This window comes from Alligator sinensis, unplaced genomic scaffold (genome assembly GCF_000455745.1).
Source record: "Alligator sinensis unplaced genomic scaffold, ASM45574v1 scaffold308_2, whole genome shotgun sequence".
NCBI classification, from domain to species: Eukaryota; Metazoa; Chordata; order Crocodylia; family Alligatoridae; genus Alligator; species Alligator sinensis.
In genome coordinates, this window is record NW_005842082.1 from 1805948 (window position 1) to 1816843 (window position 10896).

A 10896-nucleotide genomic window follows, 5' to 3' on the forward strand; every position below is an offset into this window, starting at 1 on the left:
ATCTATTTCAGGCACACAAAGAAGAGGAAGAATGTTTGAATAGGTGGAAAGTTTAGCATGATTTATTATTTAAAATTATTTATTTAAAAATCTGATTTCTGTTAGACTGACCTTCTACCTAGCCAACTCAGGAATAAAAGTTTCAAAGCCCCAAGACATGATGTTCAGTACTATATGATATTCAAATGTTCAGTAGATTTGTATAATATGGAAATGACAAGCAATGACAGTAAACATTAAAAAAATTAAAGATCATTTAATGCCTAACACAAAAAACAGATCCTGTTGTAAATCTGGGCAGGCTTAAGCTGGAAAAGACCTTCATTTTTTCCTCTTCTAAACATTTTATTAAGGTTTTATCTCCACAAGTTGCTTCATAACTAAACAAGCAAGCCAAAAAAAATTCTGCTCTCTTTCTGGGTGTTAACTAATATACAAGAAAATATTCCATTAGAATCAGCTCGTCTCTAAGGGCACATTAACTTAGTCCTGTGTTCTTAGCCAACAAGTGCAGTGCTTCATTATACAACTGTTCGGTAGCTATGGATGGGAGATAATTGCCATAAGGGCTGTCTCGGTTCCATTGAAATTAACTACTGTTTTGCACCTGACTTTATTAGAAGTGTCATATAGCGCTAATTTCACAACTAGGATTACATGAACTGTTTTACATAAAACAGAAAGCAAACTGACCATTCCCCACTGGGTTACACAAAACAGAAGGTGAACTTACCCTTCCCCCAAAATGCAAAACAAAATTTAACTTGGGAGGTTCAAAACTGTTATTTAAACTGGAACCTTTCAAAATCATCTCTTCTTGTTCTGTTATCATCTCGATAATTTAATATAGGTAACACACTATAAGAAGAGATTATTGTGGTATTGCTGGTCCAAGTGAAATGGGTAAATCTTGCAAGGAAGCAGATTTCTGAGAGATTTCCCACCTGACTCCCAGACCAGCAGAAAGGAACTCTCTGCAACTAGCAACTATTTGATATAAAGCTCTTATCAACCCTCTCTTCCTTTTCCTGACTTCTCATGATTTTTTTTTTTTTTTTTTTTGCAGGCTCCAGTGCTCAATTTGAGTAAATCAACTGAATGTAGCCTACTGGAGTAGGCACTTTCAGCCATAGACATGTCTTACACACCTAACTATATCTATCTGGTATAACCTAAATTTCCACCGATTTCAAAAGGACATAACATAGAAACAGCGTGGGCACCAGGGACTTGCCCTGGCCAAATTCTGAATCCTTTATTCCTGTTGTCGAGCGGTAGCTCACCATTGGAATATTTATCCTGACGTCAAGGGACTGCTGCAGTAATAGCACTGCTAATCAAGAGGAACAAAGAATTCACAAGTTGCCCTTTACAGATTTGCTGTTTTTCTGTTACATAGTCAGCCCAGTCCAGGGTGATACAAATAACAATGCTAGCCACTGTATCTATTATCTCAGATCAGCTCTGCCTGGAGCTTTGGTTGGCCAGTTAGATTATTTCTCCTTACGTTAACATTTCATTGTGTTGGCTTAGTTAGCAAAAGTGACAAAGAAAGGGGTTTTAAAATTGACCAAACCCAGAGTGAAAGACACATTGTGATCATTTTTATGTATACACTTAACCTTCTAAATGGATATTTTGTACAGATGTTTAAACAGAAATACTCCAGTGAAAGTACAGACTATCATGAATTTATTTACCTCTTCTTTGGCAATGCGCATATCATCTGTAACATTAGAGAAAACTGTGGGTTGGATGAAGTAACCTTTGTTGCCCCATGGACCTCCTCCACATTCCAGTTTGGCGCCTTCTTTTTTCCCACTCTCAATTAGTTCAAGGATTTTATGAAACTGCTCCTTATCAACCTAAATGAAAATATTGCAAGGAGTGGGGGAAAAAGTAGCATGAACTGATAACAGTCTCTTTGCAACCCATTAACTGTGCCTCAGCAAAGTTCTTACTTTCTTAAATCTCACATAGTGAAGTGAAACAGCTGGAGAAACTAGAAACTTTGTTGTCTTTAATGGCTCAAAATTTTATAGGCCTTTCTCATCTAGACCAGTAATTAGAGATTTCAGCATAATAACATGGGCTAGATCTTCTAATGGATTTGGTAGTCTGGTTGTACTCAAATAGCAATGACGATTCTCCTCTATAAAATACATCAATTTTTAGACTTTGCCCAGTATTCTGTCAGTTACTATTGGTCCATTGAAATGCAAATCACTCGGCCTAATCCTTCAGCTCTAACAGAGAGCCCAGCCAATGGAACTCTTTAGGCTTTTAGCAGGACTGTTGGTAAGTCACATTTTAATAAAGTTATTAAAGAAAATAAAAACCTACACACGGCATAACTGAAATTCATTGCTATTTTCATTTTGTTCTGTGACTGACAGTTGCTAGAACACAAAATAACTATTGAAACTTGGAAAACATAGATGGCAGTTTGTTTATAGTGTTACACCAACATTAAAAACAAATGCAAGCACGTATCATTCTGGCAAGGCCTTCATAGTAGGAAGTGGATTTTAGACTGCAGTTTATAGTGGGGAGCAACTGAGGAAAAGAATTAGGTTAAGAACCTTTCTCCCTCCCCTGCTCCTAATAAGTGACTAATTTGATAATGGAAACCAGACCTGAATCTGTTCATCTTTTGCTAGCAAGTTAGTTAAACATGCAATTCCATCCCTCCCCTTAAATAACTTTTGTACAGTTATTTAGTTCAAGACTTAAAATCAACAACAAAGACTTGTTTCTCAGAGTTTATCAGTACTGTACAAGGCAGCAGCATGCTGAAACATGCTCTACCACTACTTATGCCAGTGCTGGAACTGCAAGCAATACAGCTATACTGAAGTGCCACTGTGCCTGGGCTAATCTGTCCTGCTGAGAAGCAGAGATTATCAGTCTAAGGACAGCACCACACCAACAGATCTTTACTGCTTCTAGTTTCTGAGTTATTATGCACAAAGATACCTTGGGGTATCTGTACATGGTGCTGCCTTGCACTGACTAGGCATAGTAATCCTCCCCTTGTGGTCCATTTCTCCAATGGTTTATCATCTCTACATGTTGTTAAGGTAAAAGTCCTGCAAGAACTCAATATTTTTTTCTGTGATCTGTAATGCTGGACCATACTATGCTCAGGGTGAAATCCTGGCCTCACTGAAGTAAATGGCAAAACTCATATTGACTCCAATGAAGCAAACATTTTTTTGCTCATCAGATATAATCCTTCTGAAACAGTTTGGCTCATTATTATATTGTTCTGCAAGGTGTATTTCTCTCTTCTTGCCCAAGACCATACTTCATGTACTTGAGTGAGGTGACGTGGCAGCTAAAACCCTGCTCCAGGATTTGACTTAAAGCTAAATCTTACTTCACTTCTCACATGATGTGTCCAGTTCTTACATTGTCACCTGATAAAAAAACTTTGTTTATGATTATCAGGGCTAAGTTTTAAAACCCTGTTGATGGAGTTTTCAAGGAAGGATTAGATAGCACAGTATACAAAGAGCATTTTATCTTGGGAGCAGTTTTTCTTCTTTGTAAATCTGTTGGTCCTACATTATAATTCAGGGTGGAAGTTGTACACATTAGCCCTTTGCACAGAGTAGAGAAGGCAGCATGAGAGCTGACTTAGTAAACATAAGGATAAGGCAGGAGACCAAATGCGTCATCTTAATGAGTGCTAATATTATCACACATGCACATAAAATAAAACAGTATTTTTAAAAGACTGTGGAAGACCCTGGGTGCTTTCAACCTTTTAGTAAGGATCCAACCTGCCCAGTAACTCTATAAAAGTTATGATAAAATCTTTAAATTATTTATAAGGATTAAAGTCTTAGATTATCCTTCTTGCTACTCATTATGCTTTTAAGCAATTACCCTTTTGTACACAATGGATAAATACAATGATTGCTACCCTGATGGACAAATTAGCCCCAAGATGTATGACAGAATGAAGAATGGAATATATTGAATTGAAATGGCTGGATGTCACTGTCAATTGGGTCACTTTTTCTTATGTTCTCCTTGATAACTACAGTTATAAAATCGATTGTATGTTTTCTCATGCTAGGTGTTTGTGCTGTGCTTAGCAAAACAGGCTCCAATTTAATAACGTTTTCTGTAGGCCTCACGGGAACATTGATTAATATATACACTGCTCACACAAAGGCTTTGATAAAGCATTGGCCAAAGTAGGCCTGATCAGTGAATCTGACTGATGCATGGACTCCTTCCATAAGCAAACCTTGGCATGTGGGCCAGGTGTGCACTCCTGCCAGGAGACAGGAAGGGGAGATGGCTGTATACGGTGTAGAATAGTCCAGTAGCAGGATGATAAGGCTGGAATGGGAACACCCAGATCAGGATGTGGAACAAGCCCAAAGCTTAAGATATTCAAAATACTGGTGGAATGTAATACATAATCTGTTTTGACCACTGTATAAGGGGAAAATTAGAAATTGTGGGAACTTTGTATTGGCCTAGGGGAGCCTACATGGTTTTGTACTTTGTCATGGACATACATGTGTTAATACCTTGTGTATCATATCACAAGCGTGTTAGGGCCTTGTAGATAATTAGCCTGGCTGAACCTTTGTCACTGAAATGAGTCTGCAGTCATTCTTAGGGGCTAGGGGAAGACATTACAAGGAAAGACATTACACATAAACCAGTTTAAGTGATCAGAAACTGGTTTAAACCTGTAACAGAACAGTTGTTTAGTGCATATAAACCAGTTTGAAAATGGCTGAAACTGGTTTGAGATAAACCTGGTTGAATGCAGTATCAGATTTAACTGATTTGGCTCAAGCTGACTTATGCGATGTCTGTCCCAGACCCCTTGCTGGTTTAAGATAAATCAGAGTCGCCCAGCATCCTGGCATGCTCTCTGTACTTGGCAGGGCCCCCTGATCCACCGCAGGGCTGGCTCTTCCCCTCTGCTCCCTGGCTGGAGCTCAGCACAGATTTGTAGGCACAGCAGGGTCTGCTGGCTTCCCCATGCCCCCCTCTCCCCACCTCAGCACTCCCTGCTTAAGCAGACATCCCTTCCTCATCTCTGCCATAGCAGGGACTGTAGCCAGCATGTGGTATGCTAGCTAATGCTGAGAGATGTCTGTGTATGTGTCTCTCCAGTTTCACTCAGGTAGGCAGACAGAACAGTGACTGCTTAGAGCTTTCAGAGCTAATCAACAGGTCAGCCGGTAAGCTGTTTAGAAGTTTGAAGTAATGTGGAGAGAGGCTATTGTTTTGCTATTTGGGTGACAAAGACAATTATCAGTCCCCCCGGCTGGCTTCCTTGCCTGTCAGTTTGCTGCATACAGCATGACGAAGCAGGGAGGGAGATGCATACATTGCACACTCCCCTTGACTCAGTGTACTAGCCCGGGGCTAGGGGCTAGCAATAGTCCCACCCCTTGAGGAGTCAGCAGGGAAAAGCCTGTGACTGTGCAGGCAGACCTCCCTAATGAGAGAGTCCTGCTGGGGCCTGGCCATGCCCACCTCCAACCCCACAAGTGTGGAAAACCCCTGGGGCTAGAGGATCACCAGAGGATCACCACAGGGACAATACTCCCACCCCGGGGGCTTCCTGGACCCTGGGGATCATGGCTGCTGCAATTCCTAGGGCTTGAGGGTGCGTGAATCCCTCAGACCCTGGAGATCATGGTGGTTGCAATTCCTAGGAATCTGAGGTTTTTCACTGGGCATGGTCGTCTGATGGGGCTCCCACCATCAGGGAACACCTTACTACCTGCGCAAATTAAAGCTCGATAGCAACCAGTCAGTAAAGTCAGTATGCATTTTTGAGGTCTAATTTTAAAAGCTGGAGCTTTGTATTGTGTAATAGCTACTTTGCATGCATAGTTGGTGCCAAGGTAAATTCCTGTAATGTGCAGAGGGGGCCAAAGGTTTTTGTGTATAGAATCTCAGATTTCAGTTTTGCCCATGCTTAGTCTTGAGAAGGAACATTTCTCCTTGGTTGATTAAATATATCTATTTATAAATAACTTTAATTTATAAAGGTTTATAAATATATATTCATATATATATATATATATATATATATATATATATATATATACACACCTGCCTCTCCTACATATTCAGACAAGGTTATTTGGGTAAATCTTTTATTAGACCAACTAAACAGTTGGAAAAATTGTTCTTTGCAGTATTAGAGCTTGGCTGGAGATAAAAATTGTTCATAGTCACCCTCTAATTGCCTTTTGGTGTTTCCCAAACGTGCACAGCTGGGCCAAGATTTGCAAAATAGGTCTCCTCACATACCAAAATGCTGAAATAAATGGTCAAGGATGATCAGCAGTTTTGAAAAGTAGAGCAGTTATTCAGGGATCTAGTATGTATGGATTTAAGAATCTAATTTATCCAATCTAGAAAACCTTGGCTGTGGAACTTCAATAATGAAAAACCCCCAAAACTACTCACCTATATTGGGCACTGAGAGATGTGAAAAAACCCCAAAATGGCACTACCAGAAGAGGAAATGTATTAGTTTGACTCAGCTCCCCAGCATCTGTATAGGTCGGGTATGTCAGCAGGGCTTTTTGGTGCTTTTATCTAATAGCTGATTCAATCAGCTATTAGATAAAAGTTCTGAAAAGCCCCAATGAAGTTTCCAGTCTATACAGATGTTGGGTGAGCCGGGTCCACCTAATGAGATGCCTCTTCTGGGCATGTGCTGCTCTTGGTACAGGGTCATGCCAAGCTGAAAGTAAAGCACTGTTTTTTTTTCCATGTCTGGAAGCACTCATGTTTGAAAGTGGAGGTGGGAGTAGCAGAAACCACAAAGAAAGAACAAAGCAGTAGAATTTGTGTGAGAAAGCAAACAAAAGGTAGTTGTTGGAGGGGAAGGAACAGAAGGTGGAAATGAGTAGCTAGGTGGCTTTCCCAACCAAAGGGCAATGCCACCCTTTGAGTAGCAATGTTACACTCTTATTTGTCATGCACTTATGAGTAAATATATCTATCTTTATATGACAGTGTTCCAATCATAGTTTTTTACTGGGTTGAGAAAGGTTTCCAAGTCAGAAACTGCTGCTCCATTTGAACTGAGAAGATGCCAAGTAGTACAAGGAACTTAAAGGGGAGAGAAAGAGGTTTGAAATAATTACCTAAACAATACATTCAAAGGAGCAGCCATTGCATATTTAGTGCTGATAGCAGAACCTCAGCCCATCCCTTCTTCAATTCAATTTCGAAGAACAATGAAAATAAAGAAATAATGCAGCTATTCTGGGGATACAAGTCTCATTAGCCCATGAGACTGTTATGAAGTGCTAGCATGCTACATGGGAAAGATGCATTGTGACGAGGAAATGATGAGAAAGGGCAGGAATGTTTTCTTATTTTTCTGTTAAACCACTTCAGAAATGTTCCTTAGAGCAGTTCCTTAGAGCAGTGTGCCCATTCATTTAAGTTGCTAAAGGTTTTTTCCCCTGTTCCATTTAATCTGTGAGTGTTTAATTTTAGACTCAGCAAAGCAATAATGTCAGAATGGCTTCTTGTTAGCTCAAGGATTGTCTACACACTAGATTAATGAATATACACAGCTTGATTTTCTGTTGTGAAAACCCACTCGTTAACATTGGTGATGACATACCTTAGCATATTACGCTATCAGTCCTATTATTTATAGGTGGTTTTGGATATATTTTTACATTTGTCAAGAAGTCTTTGATTATTCAAAGTTTATACAGCTGCCAGTGAAATGAACGTGTTATCACCATTGTATCTGGGGGAGTTTTCTTTAGTCAGGCTGTGCCTTTGGCTCTGATATGATCCCTTTGTCCTGTAAGGCTTGGGCATAGAGTGAGTAATCAAAATAAAAGGTGCATTTATAGTATATAGCATTTGAATAAGACTTCAGCCAAGAATGCATTTAACATCTTTGTAATGGAACCTATACATATAGTGATATAATTTTTTTTAATGTTGTGTTTTTAGATTGATTGAATTGGACAGTCACTAGGATAGGATGTGTGAGTAGAAGTGTAAGATTCTGCAGACGAAAAAAGGGGCCTGCCAAAAAGCTGTGATAAGAGTTTAAAATTGGCAGTTTTGCAGGTTGGGAGCAGAAGTGATATAAAATGAGAGCTGGGGAGGAATGGGGAAAAATCATTATCTTCGACTTTCCCACAGCTGCTCACTGATAACACAGTGGTAGTACTTGAATATACTGTTATGACTATGAGAGGTCTCGTATTGATATACGTGGAGGTAATAAACACTTGCACTTGCTCACTAGCCTTCAATGAAAATTTCTGAAAGCATTTTAAGTGGATCAGTACCACACTATTATTCCTATTTTACTGTAAAGGGAACTGAAACAGAGGGATTTAGTGAATTGCCCAACATCCTGCAATGGATCACACACAATAAAGAAAAAAACCCAGATAACCTTTTCCTCCTGTTTAACCATTCTCCAGAATAACAACAGCAGGGACTGGTGCCCTGGTCCTCCATCACTCACTATGCCACTGATAACCACTATACAACTATTGGAATAATACCAAAATAACCACTTTGTAGTGGTTAGCATATGTGTGCTAATTAAAGTGATAGGACTATAACTTACCTGTGGACCTTGATGTATACCAGGCAACAGAGGATTCCCAAGGACATTTTTCTTAGCTCGCTCAATGCTTCTGCGAACAAACTCCTCATAAATAGGCTCTTCCACAAAAATCCTAGATCCTGCTATACAACATTGACCCTGATGGTAGAACAGACCAATATGCGCAAACTCTACAGCACTGTCCACTGCAAAGAAACACATATAGTCAAGTCTTAATTTCTTTGCCATCTATGCATTGCATTTAAATGTTCATAGCACAAAATTATGAAGAATCCTCTTGGCTATGCTTTCTCACCATTTAAGTTTCATTTTTTCTGGTCTTTAAAGGCATTGACATCCATCTGCTTACATATAGCTGACGTTACTATATAAAAACTCTAACACAATTAGACAAGTGCACATTTGACTATACTGCAGTTATCTAAATTCAAGATGACTTTGAATTTAAGGTAACCCTCCGATAATTAGTTTCTATATATTGAAAATGTATAAATTTGTTATAATTTTTCAGGTATAGTACCTAATTATGGAAGCATAGGTGACTGGTAGAGGGGACACGGGGAGGGCACGTGACATCTGTGGGTCCTCGCCAGCTCTGTCCCCGCTGCTGATGCTGCCAGCAGCATCTGCAGGTGCCCCCCAAGACTCAGGAGGCACCAGTCACCAATGTAAGGAAGGGTCATCTTAAATTTGTCCCCCCTACTTGCTACCATGGTAAAAAGTAGCAGCAGGGAGTCAAGCAGCTGTGGGAGCAGGTGACCTCCCTAGCTCTCTGCCCCTATCTACTTCTTCCCCCTGAAGCCTACCCACCCTCACCACGTTGTCTGCTCTACCTACTGCCTATTGCCTTCCCTCCACAACCTCTGTCTGATGCAGCCTCTGCTTCCCACAGTCTCTGCCCCCCTGCAGCCTCTGCCCATTGCCTGCTATCCACAACCTCTACCCACTTCTCTAGTCCAAGTCCCCACATCCTCTGTCCCCATCCCCCCCATGCTTCCTACCGATTCTGCCCACTTTTCCTTCCCCCTTACCAACAGACATAACTCCAGCTTCATTCCCTCCAGGGGCACAGAGCATATGTAAGTACAGCCCCTGCCTGACCACACAGCCAGATCCCAGGGCCAAAACTGCCACTGCTGATTGGCCAGGCAAGGAACAGAGAAGGATCTAGAGCCAGAGTCATTAGAACATTTATTCAGGTACCTATATATGGACATATGAATTTAGTTATCCAATCTAGAAAACCTTGGCCATGAAACCTGAACAATGAAAAAAATAAAACAACTGGGGTGGGGGGGTGGGGAGGGAGAATGGGATAAAGGCTGCAGGGAGGAGGCAGAGGTGGGGACAGATGCCTGCTTTTGGCTCTGACTCTAGTCCCAACCCAAGCTCGGAGCAAGAGTCAGAACTGCAACAACTGCCTGCTCTCCTCTGTCTTGTGCTGAAGGGGTGGGAGAGGAAACCTTGTCTTGGACTTTTCATTCAAATTTTTACATGATGTAGTGTCAACGGTGACTAAATGACCACTTAAAATTACCTCTCAGGTATCTTTGGGCGCTTATACAAGTTACATTTTTTGCATGATCAGGCCCCTGGAAGCACTCTACAGCCATGATGTGACACACGTGCGTGGCTGCAGAGCACTTCTAAAATGGCTGATCATGCAAAAAATTAAGTTTCATTAAATCAGGTATTAGATTAAGGTGTTCTAAAATAAAGCATCCTAGAGAGCTTGTGTTCCCTTGAGGGTTAATTTTTCACATGGGGGCAGCACTGTCATTGGGGAGGGAGGGAGAAGGGAGCATCATAGAGCTGCTGGCTGGCTTTGCCCAGGCTGAACTGGAAGGGGGTGGGTGGAATGGAGGGGGTGGGGTGGAATGGAGCCCCCCTCATCTTGTGGGCCCAGCCTGGCTCCCCACAATGGGTATCTGGGATAGTTGGGATGGGGGGCATGAGGTGAGGAAGTTCTATTCCACCTCCCCCTTCAGCTCAGGTCAGGCAAAGCCCAGATGGCAGCTCTGTGTTCTCCTTTTCTCCTCTTGCCCTGCTGATAGCCTCGGAGCTGGGGGAGGGGTCTGGGGCAGGTGCAGCTGGTGAACTCAGACTGGTGGGGCAGTGGAGTGTCCCACGGGAGTGGGGGGAGGGGGTTTGCAGTTGGTCAGGAACAGGGTGGTTTACAGCCACCCCACTACTGGCCAGAGTGCCCAGCCAGCTGAAGCTCCCCCTCCCCCCGTGGGACGCTCCACCACCCCACCAGTCTGAGTTCACCAGCTGTACCTGGGTTGGGGAAA

General features: G+C 41.7%; 1 protein-coding gene across 1 annotated transcript in view; it reads right to left on the bottom strand.

Moving 5' to 3' along the window:
* Nucleotides 1-10896, bottom strand: part of ALDH1A1 (aldehyde dehydrogenase 1 family member A1) — a 54474-nt gene that overhangs the window by 7344 nt on the left and 36234 nt on the right. Inside the window, exons 11-12 of the mRNA XM_014520064.2 lie at nt 8606-8790; nt 1629-1865 (exon numbers count right to left, since the gene is read on the bottom strand). Of these exons, the coding sequence (XP_014375550.1) occupies nt 1629-1865; nt 8606-8790 (422 nt within the window). The remainder of the gene's footprint in view (nt 1-1628; nt 1866-8605; nt 8791-10896) is intronic.